The 25,785-nt window shown below is 42.5% G+C and overlaps 1 protein-coding gene across 1 annotated transcript; it reads left to right on the plus strand.

Moving 5' to 3' along the window:
* Nucleotides 1-19,713: 19,713 nt before the first annotated feature.
* LOC124712189 lies at nucleotides 19,714-20,301 on the plus strand. Its single transcript, XM_047242485.1, has one exon. It carries the CDS (start codon nucleotides 19,714-19,716, stop codon nucleotides 20,299-20,301), a length of 588 nt encoding a protein of 195 aa, XP_047098441.1.
* Nucleotides 20,302-25,785: the final 5,484 nt, after the last annotated feature.

A 25,785-nucleotide genomic window follows, 5' to 3' on the forward strand; every position in this document is an offset into this window, starting at 1 on the left:
AATTAACGCGCGGCAGCGTCGCTACAGTCTGATTCACGAAAGGTTTGCTAATTGGAAGTGCACTGTTGATCACTACGTCGGAATCAAATAAATTTGACATGTTTTGAGTTCATTGTTCACCTTCGTTAGAAACCTTTGTCTGTTCACTGTGCAAATTTTGCAAAACAGGTGTGTCAAACTCGGCAGCGTTCATTGTATTGGAACGTACCGCGTCCTCAATCGTCGTTAAATTAAATGTGGACATGATTGAATTTGTTTGCTCATCATTTAGATTAGAATCCTTACTGGTGGTCGGCACGCACTCATTGTTTTAACTGGAGGATTATCATTAAGACACTGAGTGTCGCTAGTATTATCAGTCAAATTATTCAAGTCTGCTTTTTCACTCAGTACAGATCGTGATGTACTGTTAGCAGTTTTTCGCGGCATTTTCACAAGTCAAAGGTAAGCACAAAATCAAACAAAGACAAAAGAAAAATGGAACAAATACAGTGACAAAAAAGAGCAATAAATTGCCGATGATCTGTAAAAGAAAGAGTGACAAGTTAGTAAATGCGTTGCGCCAGATGCAAACTACATTTAACAATAGTGTAAATAAGAGCATATATGACTACTTCTCAGAAATTCACGAAAATCCGATCCTGGCCGGTTGTCGACAATTGAAACCTCCCAAAAGTGAATATATAATTATTTATAATTCACATTCAGAATAACCTCCCACAGATAAATTCCGTAACCTTGTAACAATAAAATGTGACTAATCTCCTAATAAAAAAATGTGACTCATAGATAACCTTTCAATAATTGACTGTGAATTTAAACTGGTAAATTGTGGATGTCAGCAACGCTGCGTCATGGCCCTGAAATATCACACTGAATAAATTGAAAATTCTTACCTCAGTGAAGTCGCGGGTAATGCATATATATAGGCTCTTATAATAAATTTTTCTGGCACATCCCAGTGCGATGTGGGCCGATAGATTTGTCATGTATAAAAAGAAAAAATGGGTTTTCTTTGCAATAATCGGGATGACCATGGATTGGAGAAATTAGTAAATTGAGATGAATAATTGTCTAAAGTTAATTTTTACAAGAAAGATTATTATTAAGAGATTTTTAAAAAAACATTTACATGGGACTTGATATAAAAATAGTACATATGCGCTAGGCTGCTTTTACCTTATACTTCATCGCTCAGGCTCCGCCATCGCTCCCCACGACCGGCCCAGCCAACTTCATACACACGACTGCTCGCTACTACTTACTCTTACTGCCACACTGATCTTACTGCAGTCAACACTGCTCTTTGGTCTGAGATTCTCTTATAGCTTACATATCGCTGGCAGCGCATGAGGAATCCATCGAAATTACATCTGCTCGAGTGCGCTAGCAACAAATTCCTTAATCATGGACCCCTTACAAGTGGTCCAAGAGGGACGTCTATGTAGGTCAGAATTCACTCATACGTAGCTGTTTACCGCACTCCATGGGATTTTGCGTTAGGGAGTAGTGTATTTTCTTTCAAGTCATTAGCCAATTCTTCCTCAGACGAGCAACTACATAACTTTTTTATTCAAGTCTTGTCTTTTTTCCATTATTACCCGACAGAGTTCCACAACTCCTTCAGACTTCCAGTTAGCCGCCTCAACGTTAAGTGACTGGATGGACCTTGTCCAGTCTCCAGTGCCTCTGATCGTCTAGACCACTCGCTGGACGTGACAAAAAGCTCCGTCATCACGAGTTTCAAGAAGCTTCCGCTGAAGCGCCGGAAGAGTGAATCTGTACTTCCTCTCAAAGTCAGACACTGCTGAGTGGAAATTTATTATCGCCGTTAAACACTACATCTATCTACATCTACATCCACATTCATACTCCGAAAGTCACTTGACGGTGTATGGCGGAGGGTATCTTGAGTACCTCTATCAGTTCTCCCTTCTATTCCAGTCTCGTATTGTTCGTGGAAAGAAGGATTGTCGGAATGCTTCCGTGTGGGCTCTAATCTCTCTGATTTTATCCTCCTGGTCTCTTCGCGAGATATACGTAGGAAGGAGCAATATACTGCTTGACTCTTCGGTGAAGGTATGTTCTCGAAACTTCAACAAAAGCCCGTACCGAGCTACTGAGCGTCCCTCCTGCAGAGTCTTCCACTGTGGTTAATCTATCATCTCCGTAACGCTTTCGCGATTACTAAATGATCCTGTAACGAAGCGCGCTGCTCTCCGTTGGATCTTCTCTTTCTCTTCTATCAGCACTATCTGGTATGGATCCCACACTGCTGAGCAGTATTCAAGCAGTGGGCAATCAAGCGCACTGTAACCTACTTCCTTTGTTTTCGGATTGCATTTCCTTAGGATTCTTCCAATTAATCTCAGTCTGGCATCTGCTTTACCGACTATCAACTTTATATGATCATTCAATTTTAAATCACTCCTAATGCGTACTCCCAGATAATTTATGGAATTAACTGCTTCCAGTTGCTAACCTGCTCTTTTGTAGCTAAATGATAATGGATCTATCGTTCTATGTATTCGCAGCACATTACACTTGCCTGCATTGAGATTCAATTGCCATTCCCTGCACCATGCGTCATTTCGCTGCAGATCTTCCTGCATTTCAGTACAATTTTCCATTGTTACAACCTCTCTATACACCACTGAACCATCTGCAAAAACCCTCAGTGAACTTCCCATGTCATCCACAAGGTCATTTATGTATATTGTGGAAAACAACGGTCCTATGACACTCCCCTGCGGCACACCTGAAATCACTCTTACTTCGGAAGACTGCTCTCTATTGAGAATGACATGCTGCGTTCTGTTATCTAGGAACTCTTCAATCCAATCGCACTATTGGTCTGATAGTCCATATGCTCTTACTTTGTTCATTAAACGCCTGTGGGGAACTGAATCGAACGCATTGCGGAAGTCAAGAAACACGGCATCTACCTGGGAACCCGTGTCTATGGCCCTCTGAGTCTCGTGGACGAATAGCGCGAGCTGAGTTTCACACGACCGTCTTTTTCGAAACCCATGCTGATTCCTACAGAGTGGATTTCTAGTCTTCAGAAAAGTCATTATACTCGAACATAATACGTGTTCCAGATTTCTACAACTGACCGACGTTAGAGATATAGGTCTATAGTTCTGCACATCTGTTCGACGTCCCTTCTTGAAAACGGGGATGACCTGTGCACTTTTCCAATCCTTTGGAACGCTACGCTCTTCTAGAGACCTACGGCACACCGCTGCAAGAAGGGGGGAAGTTCCTTCGCGTACTCTGTGTAAAATCGAACTGGTATCCCATCAGGTCCAGCGGCCTTTCCTCTTTTGAGCGATTTTAATTGTTTCTCTATCCCTCTGTCGTCTATTTGGGTGTCTACCATTTTGTCATCTGTGCGACAATCTAGAGAAGGAACTACAGTGCAGTCTTCCTCTGTGAAACAGCTTTAGAAAAAAGACATTTAGTATTTCGGCCTTTAGTCTGTCATCCTCTGTTTCAGTACCATTTTGGTCACAGAGTGTCTGGACATTTTGTTTTGATCCACCTACCGCTTTGACATAAGACCAAAATTTATTAGGATTTTCTGCCACGTCAGTACACAGAACTTTAGTTTCGAATTCATTGAACGCCTCTCGCATAGCCCTCCTCACACTACATTTCGCTTCGCGTAATTTTTGTTCGTCTGCAGGGCTTTGGCTATATTTATGTTTGCTGTGAAGTTCCCTTTGCTTCCGCAGCAGTTTTCTAACTCGGTTGTTGTACCACGGTGGCTCTTTTCCATCTCTTACGATCTTGCTTGGCACATACTCATCTAACGCATATGTACGATGGTTTTTAACTTTGTCCACTGATCCTCAACACTATCTGTACTTGAGAGAAATGTTTTGTGTTGAACCGTGAGGTGCTCTGTAATCTGCTACTTGTCACTTTTGCTAAACAGATAAATCTTCCTACCTTTTTTAATATTTCTATTTACGGCTGAAACCATCGATGCATTAACCGCTTTATGATCGCTGATTCCCTGTTCTGCGTTAACTGTTTCAGATAGTTCGGGTCTGTTTGTCACCAGAATGTCTAATATGTTATCGCCACGAGTCGGTTCTCTGTTTAACTGCTTAAGGTAGCTTTCAGATAAGAACATTTACCCAGTTTTCGCTCCCTCTACTCAGTAGCCTTTGATGGTGTATGTCGAGAACTAGTGAATGTAGCAGTCCTTCAGGAAACACGGTTCACTTCATATGCAAATTAAAATTCTCGATAGGCCTCCTATGACTTTTGAGATAAGAATCAAGAAGCAGCCTGTGGCTTACATCGTTTTTCGCAAGTTTACTGTAGATGACGAACATAGTTGGCAACAAAAGCAGAATACAGCATCTTTGTTCTTTGAGTACACCAACCAATATCGATCTGCTTTTTCTAAATTTTTCAGCTGTAGTGCACATGGTTGAAGCGTTGGTAGTCTGGACTTTAAGGACATTCTTCGGATTCTGTAGTGCATGTCACTTGTCCAAAGTCGTTCGAACACAATCATCGATGATTTATGGCCATCTCCTTGGATTTGAATCTACTGCGTCTTCGAGTTTAGGCTCACCTTCAGTGTCACATGTTGTAATGACTGCCACTGATGATGATCCTCCGGAATTTTCCTAGTCGGATAATCTAATTTCTGTTCTTGGTTCAAATGGTTCAAATGGCTCTCAGCACTATGGGACTCAACATCTGAGGTCATAACTCCCCTAGAACTTAGATTTACTTATACCTAACTAACCTAAGGACATCACACACATCCATGCCCGAGGCAGGATTCGAACCTGCGACCGTAGCGGTCACGCGGTTCCAAACTGAAGCGCCTAGAACCGCACGGCCACACCGGCCGGCATTTCAGTTCTGCCTGGTGTGTTGTTCTCGGAGCATCCCTCATAATCCAGTTCTTCATTTTAATAGTGACCTCTTGAATATCTTGTGGGTGGCCCACAGTAAGCATTATTGCTGCCTTCTGTGATCACAGGGACGTTCTCCTTAACTTTGTGATGACGTCCTGGAAAAGACGTAGCCTCTTCTTTCATAAGCGTCCATTTTTATCTCTGCTTGCTGCTTCTTCTCCCATCGGACATGTCTTGACGCAGCGTATAAAGAGCGATTACGTGAAACTTACTATTGATGTCGATTTTTTCTTTAAATATCTATCTTCATTCGGCTTTCGTCGTCTCTAGTTTACCAATTTCTTAAACTAAAAATTAAAGCAAATTCGGAAGGTAGATGCCCTGGTCTAAATAAAGGAATGATTCCTGCAATGGTCTCGTGGAGCTGAGGAATCCTTTTCTTGTCCTGTAATTCAGTGAGATTATTTCACACTTTATCAAACCCATAGAATTTTCTTTACGAATTACTAATTAGGCGTTTGGAGTTTTATGTGTAATGGGTTCCCAGCAGTTTTCAGAAATCATTTTTACTGAATTAAAATTCCTTAACCTCATACATTAATAAATAATATCAGAGTATTTTAGAACTTCATATCATGACTTATTAATGACGTAACAAACCAAAGTCTTTTATACATGGAGCGAGCCAGTATAGTCAAAAAAATAAATAACTTGTTGCTACGATAATTAAAAATTTAAATTTTAGTCAAAAAACTAGGTTTTGCAGTCTGATTATTTTTAAAACAACACACACACTCATGCAGGGATTCATGTTTCTCAGTCAAATACTTTGAATCGAAAATTAACGCTCTAGTAAATTGAGTTGTATTCTTGCTTTACTGAAACTAGCCGAATCTAAGAAATAAATTATTGCTTGGGAAGGATTTGAAGGTAATCCCACAGAAATGACCGGATCGTTCAAAACACACTTATTTATAATCACCTATAAAAATAAAAATGAGTTGCCACGTGTAAGAAAGATTATCACCTGAGAACGGCTTGACTGATTTAGTTGATATTTTTGTTGTGTTCGTTGTTAGGAAAAGGTTTGTATGAATGAAAGTTCTTGGAAATTCCAACGGAAAAGTCGGAAATTAACTTCATTTGCCGCATGTATGAAATACCATGAGTTAAAAACCGATAGGCAGATTTGTTTGATTATTGTCTGTTGTGTTAATAATTGTAAGGACAAGGTTTTCATGAAAAAAAAATTTTCGGGAATTCATCGGAAAATTCGGAAATTAAAACTGTTTGTGAGACATCGGCACTCCAGAATGGCTCGACCGATTTGGTTGATTTTGTTGTTGTTGTTGTGTTCGTAATTACGGATGGTATGGTACTTTTGCTATGTAAAAGAAAAGAAAAACAATTGCATTAAGTTTGACAGTTCTGTTGCCACATTCTTTCACAAAACAGACAGTCTGATCGTTATATACATAATATCTAAATACGAGTACATATGTAATATACACTTCTGGAAATGGAAAAAAGAACACATTGACACCGGTGTGTCAGACCCACCATACTTGCTACGGACACTGCGAGAGGGCTGTACAAGCAATGATCACACGCACGGCACAGCGGACACACCAGGAACCGCGGTGTTGGCCGTCGAATGGCGCTAGCTGCGCAGCATTTGTGCACCGCCGCCGTCAGTGTCAGCCAGTTTGCCGTGGCATACGGAGCTCCATCGCAGTCTTTAACACTGGTAGCATGCCGCGACAGCGTGGACGTGAACCGTATGTGCAGTTGACGGACTTTGACCGAGGGCGTATAGTGGGCATGCGGGAGGCCGGGTGGACGTACCGCCGAATTGCTCAACACGTGGGGCGTGAGGTCTCCACAGTACATCGATGTTGTCGCCAGTGGTCGGCGGAAGGTGCACGTGCCCGTCGACCTGGGACCGGACCGCAGCGACGCACGGATGCACGCCAAGACCGTAGGATCCTACGCAGTGCCGTAGGGGACCCCACCGCCACTTCCCAGCAAATTAGGGACACTGTTGCTCCTGGGGTATCGGCGAGGACCATTCGCAACCGTCTCCATGAAGCTGGGCTACGGTCCCGCACACCGTTAGGCCGTCTTCCGCTCACGCCCCAACATCGTGCAGCCCGCCTCCAGTGGTGTCGCAACAGGCGTGAATGGAGGGACGAATGGAGACGTGTCGTCCTCAGCGATGAGAGTCGCTTCTGCCTTGGTGCCAATGATGGTCGTATGCGTGTTTGGCGCCGTGCAGGTGAGCGCCACAATCAGGACTGCATACGACCGAGGCACACAGGGACAACACCCGGCATCATGGTGTGGGGAGCGATCTCCTACACTGGCCGTACACCACTGGTGATCGTCGAGGGGACACTGAAAAGTGCACGGTACATCCAAACCGTCATCGAACCCATCGTTCTACCATTCCTAGACCGGCAAGGGAACTTGCTGTTCCAACAGGACAATGCACGTCCGCATGTATCCCGTGCCACCCAACGTGCTCTAGAAGGTGTAAGTCAACTACCCTGGCCAGCACGATCTCCGGATCTGTCCCCCATTGAGCATGTTTGGGACTGGATGAAGCGTCGTCTCACGCGGTCTGCACGTCCAGCACGAACGCTGGTCCAACTGAGGCGCCAGGTGGAAATGGCATGGCAAGCCGTTCCACAGAACTACATCCAGCATCTCTACGATCGTCTCCATGGGAGAATAGCAGCCTGCATTGCTGCGAAAGGTGGATATACACTGTACTAGTGCCGACATTGTGCATGCTCTGTTGCCTGTGTCTATGTGCCTGTGGTTCTGTCAGTGTGATCATGTGATGTATCTGACCCCAGGAATGTGTCAATAAAGTTTCCCCTTCCTGGGACAATGAATTCACGGTGTTCTTATTTCAATTTCCAGTAGTGTATAAAATGAAAACTTGGTTACCGAAAATCTCAAAAATTTCTTGACCGATTTTCTACCAATTTTTATACGACACTCCAATGACGCCTCGGGTGGATATATATATATATATATATATATATATATATATATATATATATATATATGAATGCTTCCTAGATATAGGTGGTACCGAGGAAGTGAAATACTCGTGGCGGACCAAAAGTACTAGTGGCGTCTGTTCCCACAAGGTGGCTACAAAAGGCGTCTGTTCAACATGTCAGTGGCGGCCTCAACCAACCTCCTGATCTGTAAAGTCAGGCTGTACTCGGCAGCATGCCATATATCCAACTACTAAACATAATGATGGTACAACGAGAAAAATCGCATTACCCCGGGCCCCAGTCAATAGACTGGGATCGTCATGACCATCATGAGAAGAATCGGAGCTTCTCAAACTCTCTCACGACCAAACGCAAACACTACATCGGTACACTCAACGTGAACACACTGATGAAGACAGGAAGGATTAAACAACTCACAGAAACTCTCGAAAAATTTCAAATCAAAATATGTACACTGCAAGAAATACGATTCACAGACGAAGACCATTTCAACACGGAGAACTTTAGAATATACAAAGGAAAACATCGAGACAACAGAAAAACCTACGGCATTGTGGCACAGGATTTGGAGTAGACAGGTCCATCACGGACAGCATAATCGACTTTTCGTCACCAAACGACAGAAGCAGCATCATCACAGTGAAATCAGCCAACAAATCCTACACAATAATCAACGCACATGCACCGTCTGATGACTACAACAGGAAAAACCCGGACGAAATTGATGACTTCCGGACGACAATGGAACAAACTATCAATATTTCTACATATAGAGTCAAAGTGGTACTGGGAGACTTCAACGCTAAACTCGGAAAAGAAAAGATATACAGACATACCACAGGAAAACATACTTCACACAGGACACAAAGAAAAATCGAAAACATCTGGTAGACTTTTGCAAAAGCCACGACCTCGCCATTATGTCAACAAAATTCAAGAAACCAACACGGAAACTTACCACATGGAAATTCCCCAGCGGAAAGCAAGAAGTACAAATCGACTTCATAATAGTCCAGACAGACTCACAAAAAGAAATTTTAAATATAGACACACGTAAAGGCTACTTCGACACAGACAACCTCCTACTACAGATCAGGATTCGTCTTTTGCCCAAGAAAAAACTCCAGAAGAACAAAATTGTTAGACCAGATCAAGAATGCCTTACTTTAAACCAGACACAAATATCGGACAAAATTAAAATGGAGAAAACGACAGACGACACCACTTTCAGGAAGATTCCTAGAGGTAATGATACTAGCACAAACACCACGCACAAGGAAACACCGTTGGTAGAACCACACATGTGACCAAGCTATTGACAAACGAATCAGTGCACGGAAAATATTTAGTAGCCATAAATCCACAGAGAATTGGATGAACTTCCTGAAAACACAGAAACAATCAAACAAAATCATTCGCAGTGAAAAACGACAGTATGATAAACGGCGACTGACGGAGATCGAATCGACTTCATGAAGAACAATACAAGAAATTTCCACAGAACTTTCACAGAAAATATGACTGGGTATGAACCACCCAACTTGTGCTGCAGAGGACCGGATGGAACCAAGGAAACCGATACCAAAAACAACTGTGACATTCTGGCAAAGTACTTTGAAAAACTCCTCAACGCGGTCCCCTCTATGGAAGAAATGATAACAGAAACGAGCACGTACATTCCAGATAGTGAACCTCAAACTCTAGATGAAGTTAAAGAAATAATCAAGTCACTCAAGAATCGTAGAGCACCAGGAGAAGACGGTATCATAGCGGAAATGTGGAAGTTACAAGACCCAGAACTCACCAAAAACATCCACAGAATCTTGGAAAATATCTTTAAGACAATGAAAATTCCTGACGACTGGAAAACTGCCCTGATTCTCCCACTACACTAAACAGGGGACAAGACTGACCCGTACCACTACAGAGGAATATTCCTACTACCGGTCACATACAAGATCCTCTCTAAAGCTTTACTAAACGGACTAGAATGCCAGACCAACCACTTGATTCACTTGATTGGGGAATACCAAGAAGGCTTCCTTAAAGGACGGTCTTGCGCTGTGCAAATTTGGAACCTGAAAATGATATTACAACACAAACAGAACCTGATCATTAGGTTTGAGAACTTCAAATAAGCTTCCGATTATGTTCTTTTTGTTGTTGTTTTGGTCTTCAGTCCTGAGACTGGTTTGATGCAGCTCTCCATGCTACTCTATTCTGTGCAAGCTTCTTCATCTCCCAGTACCTACTGCAGCCTACATCATTCTGAATCTGCTTAGTGAATTCATCTCTTGGCCTCCCTCTACGATTTTTACGCTCCACGCTGCCCTCCAGTGCTAAATTGGTGATCCCTTGATGTCTCAGCACATGTCCTACCAACCGATCCCTTCTTCTAGTCAAGTTGTGTCACAAACTCCTCTTCATTAGTTATGTGATCTACCCATCTAATCTTCAACATTCTTCTGTAGCACCACATTTCGAAAGTATCTATACTCTTCTTGTCCAAACTATTTTTCTTCCATGTTTCACTTCCATATATGGATAGACTCCATACAAATACTTTCAGAAACGACTTCCTGAAACTTAAATCGATACTAGATGTTAACAAATTTCTCTTCTTCAGAAACGCTTTCCTTGTCATTGTCAGTCTACATTTTATGTAATCTCTACTTCGACCATCATCAATTATTTTGCTACGCAAATAGCAAAACTCATTTACTACTTTAAGTGTCTCATATCCTAATCTAATTCCCTCAGCATCACCGGCCTTAATTCGAGCACATTCGATTATCCTCGTTTTGCTTTGGTTGTTTTTCATCTTATATCCTCCTTTCAAGACACTGTCCATTCCGTTCAACTGGTCTTCCAAGTCCTTTGCTGTCTCTGACAGAATTACTATGTCATCGGCGAACCTCAAAGTTTTTATTTCTTCTCCATGGATTTAATACCTACTCCGAATTTGTCTTTTGTTTCCTTCACTGCTTGCTCAATATACAGATTGAATAACATCGGGGAGAGGCTACAACCCTGTCTGTCTCACTCCCTTCCCAATCACTGCCTCCCTTTCATGTCCCTCGACTCTTACAACTGCCATCTGGTTTCTGTACAAATTGTAAATAGCCCTTCGCTCCCTGCATATTACCCCTGCGACCTTTAGAATTTGAAAGAGAGTATTCCAGTCGACATTGTCAAAAGTTTTCTGTAAGTCTACAAGTGCTACGTACGTTGGTTTGCCTTTCCTTCGTCTTCCTTCTAAGATAACTCGTAGAGTCAGTATTGCCTCACGTGTTCCAATATTTCTACGGAATCCAAACTGATCTTCCCCGAGGTCGGCTTCTACCAGTTTTTCCATTCGTCTGTAAAGATTTCGCGTTAGTATTTTGCAGCTGTGACTTATTAAACTAATAGTTCTGTAATTTTCACATCCGTCAACACCGGCTTTCCTTGGGATTGGAATTATTATATTCTTCTTGAAGGCTGAGGATATTTTGCCTGTCTCTACTCGAAAGTTGTCCACTCCCGCGCCCTTGGTTCGACTCTGGTCTTTGAATGCTCTGTCAAACTCTTCACGCAGTATCATATCTCCCATTTGATCTTCATCTACATCCTCTTCCATTTCAATAATATTGTCCTCAAGTACATCACCCTTGTATAGACCCTCTATATACTCCTTCCACCTTTCTGCTTTCCCTTCTTTGCTTCGAACTGGGTTTCCATCTGAGCTCTTGATATTCATACAAGTGGTTCTCTTTTCTCCAAAGGTCTTCTTAATTTTCCTGTAGGAAGTATCTTACCCCTCGTGAGATCAGCCTCCACAGCCTTACTTTGTCCTCTGTCCATCCCCGCTTAGCCATTTTCCTGTCGGTGTCATTTTTGAGACGTTTGTATTCCTTTTTGCCTGCTTCATTACGACTCTATCGACCGGAAAACCCTCTTCAAAATTCTAGCAGATTACAAAGTAGACAAGAAAACACGTACTATCATAGAGTAAATCTTGACCAACACGACCTGCAAAGTAAAGATCTGTGGGGAACTATCACAGCCCTTTGAAATTCGTACAGGAGTACGACAAGGAGATGGCCTCTCACCTCTCCTTTTCAATTTAGTGTTAGATAAGGTAATAAAAGAATGGGAAACATCACAACAGCGGATAATCTTAGGAAACCTACAGATTAAATGCCAAGATTTAGCAGACGATTTGGCGATTGTCACGAAAGGTATAAACGAAACAAATGACGCTATTGAAAATCTACACGAAATCGCTTCCAAAACTGGACTACAGATCTCTTACGAAAAGACACAGTTCAAGAGCACAAAGAAACTCTCATCTCTTAACACGAAGTATGGCACTATTTACAAAACGGCGAACTTCAAATACCTCGGTGAATCATAACAAATGAGCGGACATCACAGAGACTCAAACAAAGAAAGAAAAACTAAACTGGACAAGGCATACGAAGTAGTGTAGAATCATTACAACAAGAAGGCTATCTCAAAAAAAGCCAAATTACGCCACTACGAGACGGTGGTGCTCCCCGAAGCACTATATGAAGCAGAGACCACACTAATCTTAACGCGTACACGTATCAGACATTTAGAAAAAGGAGAACAGAAAATACGTCGGAAAATGTTTGGCGCAACTAACAACAATGGAATAGGGATCAAGACACCTACTGAGTAACTATACAAACATACGGAGACAATCACAGAAAAGATTAGAAAACGCAGACTACAATTATATGGACACCTACGCAGAATGCCATCACACAGGCTGACCAAACATATCTTTGACTGGGTAACCACTAGAAACAACAAATAGGTGGCGGAGGTAAAACACGACCTGAGCCAACTCAACATAACAGCAAACACAATAAACGACAGAATAAAATTCAGAAACATCATTAAGAAAACTAAACTACATGACATAGACTGTGACAAACGAACAGGCGTAAAATGGACCGAAGAACGCAAGCAAGATCACAGCCGGAAGGTGAAAGAAATATGAGCAAGCAAAAAGGCAATCAAGATGAATCATAGTATGAAGGCTTTCACGACCGGATGACATATCTTCTAGTAAACCTGCCGGGATGTAAGGTCGTGGTCCATGAAACTCTTCAGCTCCTAACGTTTCGTCGAGAGCTGCGCTAGACATCTTCAGAGGGGTGTTTCTCCTCCGGTGAGTCTTGCCGGTAAGACTCAGCGGAGGAGAAACACCCCTCTGAAGATGTCCAGCGCAGCTCTGGACGAAACGTTAGGAGCTGAAGAGTTTCATGGACCACGACCTTACATCCCGGAAGGTTTACCAGAAGATAAATCAAGATGAAGCCGAAGACACGAAGCCGACAAGAAGCATGGACAGAGGACCGGAAACAGATACACAGCGTGCGAATGAGGGAAGTTTGAGCAGCAAGGAAGGCATCAAATGGAATTAGCCATGTAGTTTAGTCCAACTGCACTCTTTAAGTGTAAAACACCGAATTTAGGCACATGTAATACAGTAATACATAGAGGAATGATTGTTACCACAAATCTTGAAAATATCTTAACCGATTTGTTTCCAGTTTTTCACGATATTCTACTGAATATTCAGACGTGATAGGGGTGGAGGAGGTGGAGGAGGAGATCGACATAGGGGGGGGGGGAAGGTGGTTATGCAAAGAGAGAGGAGAGGAGGAAGGCATAAACTAAGATAGGTGAGGGATGAGGAGATGGGCAGAGAGAGAGGGCAAGGAAATTAGGATGTATATGGAATTCCCATACATATTTAGCAATATTTAGCTAGTAATTTCTATAAATACAAGAAAAAGAAATTACGTGATTCGCAATAAAAAATACTTTAAGAGAAATAACCGCTTTAAGTTGTCACTGCAACAAACTTTATTCTTGATAGTCTGTACAGTAAGTGAATTTTGATTTTAGGAAACCAAAATATTATTATGTTAATTCCCTCGCTCTAGTTGCACTTTTGTCCGCCCTGTGAAACATAGGCTTCCCCTTCCCGTTTCTATGACTCTTTAAACTTCTCATAGAACATTGAAGCAAGAGCAAGTGTTACAGAAAAGCGCAGCCCTCTGAGACGATCTGGCTTCATGCGTCAGTAAATGTCAAGTACGTAAATTTTCGTTACATTCTTCTGAACTCGATGTTTCAGATGTAGCACGTAGCAGAGACTATGCTATTCGGAGTAGCATCTACAGAGATAAGAAGGGATTTCCCATGACGGCAAGCTAATGGAATGACGTTCTCTTCATTTCTCTTAACTTTTTGCACTGTAATTCTGAAATTAAGAACGTAATGTAAGGCAAATAAAAAATGTTAACGCACGGAACCGCGGTCGCTCATTAGAAAGAACAGTCCTAGACCTACGTCATCCCTATCGTGCGTTAGCTCTTACGTCTAATTATTCAAAATAGAGTAAGAAACTAGTTTTCGTGTCAGTAACACATCACTTTTCTTCCCCTTATTGTCATTTAGTTAGTTTTTTTAATTCAGCTATTTACATTTAGCTTTCATTTAGCTGTTTTCATTTAGCTACTGATTCGACGCATGCTTTTTCTCATACTGGTAATAAAATGATTGTAAGAAAACAAATTTTTCTTTCTAAATTATCGAAGGAGGAAAAATAACTTACGATCAACTTGCAAGCACAATACTAATTGTACAGTGCATGAAAAACACTTACTTATTACATAAATGTAAATTATATAGTCCCAAGCTAGAATAAATTGTGACGTGCTTCTTTTACCGCTGTCAAGGAAAGCAGTAAGGGGTCTGATCAGCCTTGAATTCCTCGGCCAGCTGCCAAAACGAATTCTGTATTTTTCACTCTTAATGAACGCAACAATAACTACAAGTCATTCTAAAAATAAAGGCAACAACTGATAAAAATAGCTTTTTCACTCAGTAGATAAACACAAAAATGGCTGGTCTCAAAACAAAAGAAGGAGGAAATGGATGCTTACAAAATTTTCCTCCTCTTCCCTCACTCCCCTAGCGCAGCAGGTCGGCAACCGTGTCAGTGCGATGTGGTCCCGCAGACATACCGCCCCTTGCGGCCGCGTGCTTCGCGCGTACCTCACGCCAGCTCCGTTTTTAAGAATGAAATTGGAGATACCCGGGACATTTGAACGTCCCGAAAGATGTAGCAGGAACATCGGGACTTGAAATTTAAAACTGGGGCAATCCCGACTAATTGCGTCACCTGGCAACCCTAATAATGATGCAACTACTAAAAGCATTGCATGGGAAAGGTTTGTCACAAATTACAGAAAAGCTAAAGGCTCTGCATAGTAACGTATTCTCCGAGGAAACCATCGGCATTAGCAACACACACTTCTAAGCAGAAATTTGAAGAAGGCCTGTCACACGAAAATCAGCACTATGTGACACATTCTAATGTCATCGTCGCCTAGATATCCCATTTTGCTGAGTAAAGTTTTTCGAAAATACACAGTCTGTAAGGATTTAGTTGAGATGCGAGGCTAAAGAGTAATTGCCGTTTCTATTTACATTTGCGCTCACCAATGTGCGTTTGTTCTTCTTCTTGAGTCTCTGGATTTAATTAAAATTAGCTGTCAATCATTTCCCTTGGCCCATATGTCACGTAGTATCCACTAGTCACTAGGGCATAGTGCATTTAAAAAAGGTTTGTAGCATTACTTACGTTGTACATCAACAAGGTATTGTAAATCTGAAAGTGTGACTACCCTCATTCGTATCCACTCCGTGACATGCACCACACATCACACAGAAGGAAATACACTCCTGGAAATTGAAATAAGAACACCGTGAATTCGTTGTCCCAGGAAGGGGAAACTTTAATGACACATTCCTGGGGTCAGATACATCACATTACCACACTGACAGGACCACAGGCACATAGACACAGGCAACAGAGCATGCACAATGTCGGCACTAGTACAGTGTATATCACCTTTCGCAGCAATGCAGGCTGCTATTCTCCCATGGAGACGATCGTAGAGATGCTGGATGTAGTCCTGTGGAACGGCTTGCCATGCCATTTCCACCTGGCGCCTCAGTTGGACCAGCGTTCGTGCTGGACGTGCAGACCACGTGAGACGACGCTTCATCCAGTCCCAAACATGCTCAATGGGGGACAGATCCGGAGATCTTGCTGGCCAGGGTAGTTGACTTACACCTTCTAGAGCACGTTGGGTGGCACGGGATACATGCGGACGTGCATTGTCCTGTTGGAACAGCAAGTTCCCTTGCCGGTCTAGGAATGGTAGAACGATGGGTTCGATGACGGTTTGGATGTACCGTGCACTATTCAGTGTCCCCTCGACGATCACCAGTGGTGTACGGCCAGTGTAGGAGATCGCTCCCCACACCATGATGCTGGGTGTTGGCCCTGTGTGCCTCGGTCGTATGCAGTCCTGATTGTGGCGCTCACCTGCACGGCGCCAAACACGCATACGACCATCATTGGCACCAAGGCAGAAGCGACTCTCATCGCTGAAGACGACACGTCTCCATTCGTCCCTCCATTCACGCCTGTCGCGACACCACTGGAGGCGGGCTGCACGATGTTGGGGCGTGAGCGGAAGACGGCCTAACGGTGTGCGGGACCGTAGCCCAGCTTCATGGAGACGGTTGCGAATGGTCCTCGCCGATACCCCAGGAGCAACAGTGTCCCTAATTTGCTGGGAAGTGGCGGTGCGGTCCCCTACGGCACTGCGTAGGATCCTACGGTCTTGGCGTGCATCCGTGCGTCGCTGCGGTCCGGTCCCAGGTCGACGGGCACGTGCACCTTCTGCCGACCACTGGCGACAACATCGATGTACTGGGGAGACCTCACGCCCCACGTGTTGAGCAATTCGGCGGTACGTCCACCCGGCCTCCCGCATGCCCACTATACGCCCTCGGTCAAAGTCCGTCAACTGCACATACGGTTCACGTCCACGCTGTCGCGGCATGCTACCAGTGTTAAAGACTGCGATGGAGCTCCGTATGCCACGGCAAACTGGCTGACACTGACGGCGGCGGTGCACAAATGCTGCGCAGCTAGCGCCATTCGACGGCCAACACCGCGGTTCCTGGTGTGTCCGCTGTGCCGTGCGTGTGATCATTGCTTGTACAGCCCTCTCGCAGTGTCCGGAGCAAGTATGGTGGGTCTGACACACCGGTGTCAATGTGTTCTTTTTTTCATTTCCAGGAGTGTACTTTTTGAGTCAGCTATATTATTCCACCATATGTTTTCTATGCATATCCACCTTGTTAGATATGATTGCGGGACTCGGCTGTTCAATAAAGGATGCCAAATTAAACACCTTTCAGCCGTTAATTTTCAACCTTATTTTGTTTGTCAACCAGTTTCAGCGTTACACTACGCAATATTCAGACCAGTGACCGACGAGTAGGAAGAATCTACACCGCTTGTGGTCAAAATGTGGGCCAGCAATACTCGTATTAGTATATTTTTGCTACAGTGATCAATTCAACCATAACCTGCCGGCTATTGAAGATTCGGCAGGAGATGGTTGAAGTGATCACGTCCTCATTTGTTTGTTAGATAGACTGCAATGTCTGTCTTCCTCAGTGGTTTTGCCCAAGACGACTCCCTCTAGTGTCACTAACGCTATAAACTTGAAATCTTAACACACCATCACGTTCTTCTCTCTAGTCAAGATTTTTCAATTGTTCCTGTCATCATCAACTCTGATACTAGATTCCTCATCTTGTATCTTAGCAGTCTATTTAGTTTTCTGTATTCATCTGTAACATCACACCTCAGATGTTTAGTTTCTCTCCTTTTTCGGACTGCCGGCAATTTGTGACCCATATTCTTACAGTACTCTCCTCCAGGTTTACATTCTCACTAATTTCTCTCTATAATTATTATAAATGTCAGGTTTAGCGAGAAAAATATTTGCAGTCACGAACAGAATGTCAGACAGGTATCTGTGAAGCAAACTGATGCTAATGCTTTGTCCGGCAATCAGGCAGCTTCATTCATAATACCTCTGTAACTACATTACTGAGAAATGTGTAACTTTAATAACTTTGGACGCATATAAAGATAAATAATATTAATTTCACCCTGTGTTTCCTGCAATATCGAGCTCTATTAAATGTGATGCAATCGGCGTCACTCATTTCTCACGATTTTACCGTTCTGCTATAGCTTAATTTATTTCGATAAAGAACAAGAAATCCAATTATGCAAAATGAACTGTGGAGTAAATGTAACACATTGTAATTTTGTAATTAATTATTTTATCTGTTTCGACGTAGATGCAGATGGTTGCACCTTAGCACATATTGTACTGTTTTGCCTCAAACCAGCCTTACAACAGAAGGTTAATGTATTTGGTTATTCCATTTGGAAACGATAGTGTCAAATTTAAATGTTCTGCAATCTTTTGCTGAAACAACAGACGATACTCCAGAAAAGTAGGTTTCTTTGCAATGTGAAAAACTGTTCCAAGGGACAACATGATTATTTACCTAAGAACAAATATACTGTTCAAATTTAAACGGGACGCAATCAAAAATATCTTGTCAATATTGTTTTAATGGTCTCTTTGTTACATCGTTACTGTGCTTCACTCCAATAACCGGAAAGTGAAAGCAACAATAAAAATTTCAATTCTCAAGAGAGGGAAAATAGTTAATACATTTAAAAAACTGAGTTCATCTGCAAATATCATGAGTTCAGTGTTAAGCACATTCCGTTTCATTGTTCAAATTATTCAAGTCTAAAAAAGTATAGTTTAACCTTGCACACATTACTAGTTTCAAAAATGTACAGAGTCTTACTCGGTATGAAAGAATTAAGACTGCCATCAAAATAGCTTTAATACGGTATACACGTTTAGCCTAAACAGTTAAGTCCAATAGTTTCGTTAGCCTTGTGATCAGAGACCTTTCAGTCGAGTATCGGTATAGACTGGGGAAAATGATGCATCGGTGTAGCTAGAGAACTTCTAACTTGATATCTTGTGGGTATTAAGTATGAGAAAGTGATTTAAGTTCAAGATTACATTTCAACTGATATTTGTCGTCATCTCACATCTTTTGTATATTACTCGCACTACGTACGCTACTTGGATTGTTGTCTCAAGGTGTAACTAGGTGAGAAACTTGACGTTCACAGTACATATCGTAATAGCTTAAAAACGAGGGTTGGAAGTATACTTTTAATAGATTTTCGTTATTAACTTTTTACGGGCGTGATGAACAACATATATTGTCACGTGACTTTAAAGAATCCACCTCAAACTGGATTGTTTAACGTTTCATTACGACTGTTTTATTAAACCCCATTGACTTACTGTGTTTGTTTACGTTACACAACTCAGATAAGAATAAATGACGAAGATGATGAATAAATCAGATGTGAAGTGCTGCAATATTACTTCGTAATTGAGAATTCATCTCGACCTCTAAAATTTTTACAGGTTTCAGTCCTGTATATATATCTATACAAGCAACGTTCAGTGTAAATGGCTTGAGAGGCTGAATGGAGTAGTTACAATTTCGCTCAACTGTCTGCACCGGTCTGTGTTACGGAAGTCAATTCGGACGTAGTATCTTGATTCGCAGGCGGAAGAGGAGCGATGAAAAGCAGGCAAAGGGATGTCACAGAGTATCCTTTGTCCTGGTCAGAAAGCGAGCGGTCAGTCTTGAAACTGAATATGCGCCACTTGTGTTATTTTGGGGCGTGGCCTCTATCGAGATGTCGATTATACCACGTTTACAGCGTCTTTAACTTCGCACTGGGCATCTGGTACGTTAGTGAGGGTTCGACATCCTTCTTCTTCCTGTGGGGAGACATGGAGGAAGCAACGCTGGTACTCATAAGTACTTTCAACAGCGGGAGCATCGTCGTCAAGATGGCGCTCTTCGTGTGGTGCAGACGGCAGTACTTTGCCCTGGTCCGTCGAGTGGACGGTCTGATGCTGGTGCAGAGCGAACTCTGCTCCCAGGACCCGGTCCTCGGTCACTTGCTGTGGCGCTCCAAGAGGACCGCGGCCCGCCTTACCACGGCCATGCTACTGCTCATGGTGTCCCAGTACGTCACGTGGTACCCCATGCCGCTCATCATGAAAGGAGGTGCGCGCCGTTTGCCCCTAGCGCAACATCCCTGGGACAACAACAGCAATTATTACGAGCTGTCATACGCTGTCCAGTGCATGGCCGGAGCGTGGATGACGCAGATCAGCTTCGGCATCGACTGCCTCTTTGTGTCCATCATGATCCTGGTGGCCGCGCAGATGAAGATCCTCGCGTCGCGCGTGGCCCGTCTGAAGATGCGTGGCGACGGATTTTGGCGCAAGCGGCACGCGATTAGAAGTAGCGGAGACAATGTATACAGAGAATTGTGTCTCTGTATTGAAACCCATCAACAGCTTCTCAGGTAGGTTGAAAAGCGCCTTCTAATTTCAACGAATTCTGCGAAGCTTGTCTTGGTCAACGAACGGAGCACGCACGAGGAATGGACCACGTGGTTATAATACATCAAAATGTTCTTAACTCTTAATCTTGATCGCAAGAATAGTTAGTTTCGAACGAGAACAATCTACAGTTTGCACGATGCGAAAACAAAGCCTGATCATTGATTGACAGTTTTAGGCTAATTATCTAGAATGAAACAGAAGTCTCAAACAGACAAATATATATATATATATATATATATATATATATATATATATATATATATAAAGCATATTATAGTATTAAAATTATCGTCAGAAATGTCTAAACTGAAAACATTCAAGTTTCTCTGCTGCGCAGGGTGATCTGGAACTCCACCTACAAAATTTCACAGGTTGTTTAGGAACATTTTCGAACTAATTTAGTATCAGAAACACGTGGTCCTCTGGGGCTCACTGCTGTAGGGTAGTTGAATATCCTTTGATAACATCCCCTGCTTATCGCCGTAGGTGCAATGCACTGAAAATATTTGCTCAAGAGAGCAAATGGCGATATTATAGGCTGAGTGTCTTCTTTCGAAACAAATTATTCCCATTAATCTACGGTACTTGCTGTTGACACCAACAAGGACTAAACTACTCTTCGTCGCCAAGATTGCATTCAGTGTTGCTCATTCCTGTCTCCGATTTGTTTTTTCGACAGAATTAGTTGCGCTTTAACAGGAGATATACACTCTGCCGTGCTCATACTGTCAACATTTAGAACTGCACCTGTAATGGATTTGTTTTGCATTTGTTACGCACTTTATTGTACACTGGCAAAATAGTTTGAAAACACGAGGAAAATGTGTACTTGTTCCGCCTAACGGTTATTGCAATTGTCTGTGCTTTATGTTGTACATTTCGATGATTGCGTATTACAGGCTTTTGCACATTTACGACGGCGTTTTTACTGAAACAATGGTAATTGTGGTATAAATCAGACACACCATACTTACCGTACATTACTTTGAAGCTAGCCGCCAATGGCCATGGGTCGATTACACAAAATTACGCATTCTGTCATTTTATATTTCTTTGTACTTTACCTTTTAACTTGAAATTTTTATTCCGTTAGATCTATTGGTACTGTACTCAGCGAAACGATGACTACGTTTTCTTGCTTGGTGGTATCTGCATTTGATGCTTCGCCTCCTTATGGTCGAATATCCTGTCGTTTTTAATTTTAGCGTAAAGGCAGAGAAAGTGAAGTAATTTGTCCGGGCAAACCGCCTATGGCGCGTTACTGTAACAATAATGATTTCATGGGTATGTTTCCTATCTATTCTCTATTGTGTGATTCCAATTATTTTACCTTTTATTTTACCTTCATTTGACAGCTTGTAATTAGGTTCCTTTGCCTTTTTTGAGGTTTTTTATAAATCTGAAGGTCATGGATGCAGAATCGTGTTTTTGCCAACTGAAGGGCAGTAGGGTAGTATGCGTTGTTGCCTTATGTCCCACACCCTTTTACAATAATTATGGGTCTTACCACCTCTGCCAATCCTGTAGGTCCCTTGTCCTATTCAAGGGCAGCTATCCTATTGGTTGTGCATCATGCATAGTTGCCACACCTCCTACAATCTTATCAATGATTTATGACCTCGTCTGCCGTACCACCTACCACTTCAAAGGTCGCTGCCCAAGGAAGTTACCTGCATGAACTGTCGTGTAAGTCCACTACTAGGATGTCGGTCCATTGTAACAACGGAGGGGATTTAATGTAGATACCTTGTTTGACAGTTACATATTAAATATTCTATTTAACCATTTAGGAACATTTGTACCACCGACCACCAGATGTACACCGTACTGCGTACGCTGCCGCGCCGTCCTGCGAATCACCGTGTCTTGCTATAGTGCCCTCACACGTGGGGATAGCGGGTATTACTTCTACATTTTATATACACGCAGTACCATGCGTTAGTTGCAGCACATTCTCAGATGTTTGACCTAGCGAATGCACAGTATCAATGTCAACCATTCCCTATCGACAGATGCAAAAAGATTTTTTAGCAGTCATGATATTGTAGTTTGTACTGCATTCGCTGCCAAAACCTATGGAGAGGTACCAAATGTGATTAGATACATAACATAGATTCCATCCGTTCCCTTAAAAGTAAGTCGCTTCCACAGACAAGTGTAAGTTTCATCGCCTGTTCTGTAGGATGACCATATCCAACAGAGTATCAATCACACGGGAGGGCGCTTGTATTGTTCCTTCACAACCGATTTAATACATTGTTTTTTTTTGGTTGTAACACACCCAATCAGTGTACACCGCCATACACTTCGTTTTTCCTACCATGACTTAGACACCCATGTCAGCTGCTGCTAAACTGACAATAACATGTTTCGATCCTCTGGCTCTCAAAGAAAACTGAACGTTGCACGGCATAAACTATACAGCTACCACACCACAGGCTAGTAGAAATAAAACACAGACACGTTGTTTCTCGTTGAAATAAATGTGAAAGGCATCGCAACATATGGAAACTGGAAGAGTCTGCAGATCGTAGAACGCCTCCAACAACTATTCCAAGGTGATTATCTGTACAGTTAATCTCATCTTCCCATCGAAAGGGTAGTGGATGTCTCCCTGCTTCGTTTAGAAAAGCATTGCTCCTTCATTTTACAGTCAAGTACATGATTACTCTTCCGGTGCTGACCATCGCCGGAATGTGCTGATCACAACACACATGAGGTACCAAAAATAAAAAGAGTCACTGTTACTGGTGGAAAAAAATAAAAACCTGTACAGGGTACAGTAGCATACAGAAATAGAACGAGTCTGTAGCAATGAGGGGGGGGGGGGGGGGCTCCCTATGAACTATATGGACGTGATGACTCCTACATTTAATCCCATGTTCCACAGTGACAAGTAGCAGATAGCCAGTGTTCTGCCTTTTAAGGTTCCCTTCATGTCATCGGAGTGGTGTCAGTCAATCATTATGCGGTAATCAACAGCATACCCAGTGGACGGTCAGGATTGGAAAGAACACATTGATATGGAGCTATGTACTGTAATACACACCGCAGCTGATAGCGAGTTCAGTTTTAGCAATTTCACCCAGAAGTTGGAGAGAGCAATATCCACCAAATTCTGCAACCTGTGTAGCAACGGCGTGAGTTGAGCCAATGCTACAGGAGCGTGTTTTGACCACTCGGTGGAAGTGGGAACATGTTGTCGTAGCTCCGCCACCTGTGTACAATGTGTAACGTCAGTGTGAAATAAAGCCTGCTCCTTCAACACGACGACAGTACGAACAGTTACGGTGGTGTTTCTTGCTGTGGAAAATTAGGAAGAATCAGCATCGAAGCAGATCCGCGCCCCTCAGGATCCATTTATGTCTATCACGCAAGCATTCTAGCATCGTTATTCTGTACCATCCAGCCTAGAAAAATTACGAACTATAAATGCTCCGTTAATTTCATCCGATTGATTTTTACCGCATCTCTCTCTTCCGATATATTGAAAACAAATACCGTCTATGTGATGGCATCGAGCATATGTGGCGATCCTATTAAGTATACAAGTATTTATCCATTGGAGCTGGTGGCCAGTAATAGACGTCGTTGCCCAGATCGGTGTAAAGTTTCATCACCCATACTGTATGAGAACCTTCTCCCACATGTTATCAGTCGTTGTTTGTCACACCGCTTTTTCTGCTGTAACTAGCTTTGCACACTTCCATTCATCTTTTTTTCCGCCACAACTTCGATGTCTGTGTCAGATTCTAAACTGAGATTAACACGCTTGGTCCATTAACTCCCCCAGAAAACTATACATCGCACGGTGTAAATCACATTATGTGGTAATCAACAGCGTACCTGGACTGTTGGGATGGAAAGGACACTGTCTATGTACTATAATAATAAGTATCATAGTTGGCAGTGCTATCAGTTTAAGCAATTTTAATGTAATTTCAACACCGATCAATGACGCGGCAGCATGCTTACCAGTTTCTGTATCATTGCTGAATAGCCCCTCCACTACTTTGCGACTACCATGATGAATGTAAGTAGATGACTGTGCAGTCTGTTCATTCATTGTCAATTCTCGAACAAACTCACCAAAGTATACCAGACAACGACCTACATTCTCTAGCACTTTGATCACAGTGCGTAACTTACGATCTTTCTCTCTATGGATGAGTGTCACAGGGCATTCTCTCATTCTTAGGACAAAGTTAGAGACCGGAAGCTCACTTCACATTGTCTTTGACCAACACTCCCTGCAGCTGATCAGAATCAGACCACTACATTCCACATTTCGTGTAGGAACAGTGTGAACTGAGGCTGTAACTGATGTCCCGCACTCATCCAAGAGCACAAGACTTCTCCAGATGCGCAAATGTCAAAGAGGTTAGCACCCCTTATCGGTGTACAGTAGATATGAAACTGTTGTGATGATATAACAGACGTTTAAGAACAAGAAACGGATGGTTTTTATGCATGATTTAGCTCCAGACGGACGGAGTTTGCTGCGTTTTACGTAGATCAACTGCACTAGCAATTGTAAAGTACAGTTCTAGTGTCTGGGTCATTATCAAGAAGGCATTGGTAAGAGAGAACATAAGCACATGCACTTCTAAGGCTACAATGGTCTGCAATTAAAACATGCTATAATGTTACTTCGTTGCAGTTTCTGACCTATTGCTCGTATGGAATGCAGCACTGTTACTATCACAATGTAAGAAATAAATTTACAGCGCATGACGTACATTCTCCTAGCAGGTTCCTCTGCTATAAACTATGGTGATAAACTGTAAAATGAAAAACTACTTCCTCAAAACATCAATTCTTTGTGGTACACGTACAATATAGCTTTCCAGAGGTGTATAGCCCCCACTACACACATCCAATCATGGTTCAGAAAGTATACTATGCTTACATCAGTTCTATATAAAATGATCGTTAGTAATGGAGAATGCCTTTTACAAAGTAAGGGACAAACGCATAGCAGAAGTGTATGACATGTCAAATTATACATCCTTCGGCCAATAACTCGGTAAAAAGGACATATCTCAAGCAGATGTATACATGAGGATTGTAATATCTCACAAACACCTGTCACTAACATAGAATCACCATAGTTATGGAACAGAACACTCGATTTTATGCCCAAGATGGGGAAGGGAAATGGGGTACGTCGCATAAATCTTCGTTCCTCTAGGGGAATTAGTTGAAACAGGATGGAAGCCCTCTGATGACCAAGAGGTTTGCTGTTAACGATCGCAAGTTAACAGTGCTGTACATCACACCCAGAACACGCATTTGTATGCGAGCTGAATGCAGATTATATCACACAACTGATGCATCCCGACAAAGCAACGGAAAAATATTGTGAAATGACCTGCTGTAACACGTCCCTCTCTCTCTCTCTAGAATGCATCATCAGTTTACCTTATATACTACCTCATTACAACCCCA

This window comes from Schistocerca piceifrons, chromosome 8, assembly GCF_021461385.2.
Source record: "Schistocerca piceifrons isolate TAMUIC-IGC-003096 chromosome 8, iqSchPice1.1, whole genome shotgun sequence".
Classification (NCBI taxonomy): Eukaryota; Metazoa; Arthropoda; class Insecta; order Orthoptera; family Acrididae; genus Schistocerca; species Schistocerca piceifrons.

What these genes read in the sequence shown, in the direction of transcription:
- LOC124712189 (XM_047242485.1), top strand. Translation starts at nt 19,714, where the DNA reads ATGGAGGAAGCAACGCTGGTACTCATAAGTACTTTCAACAGCGGGAGC.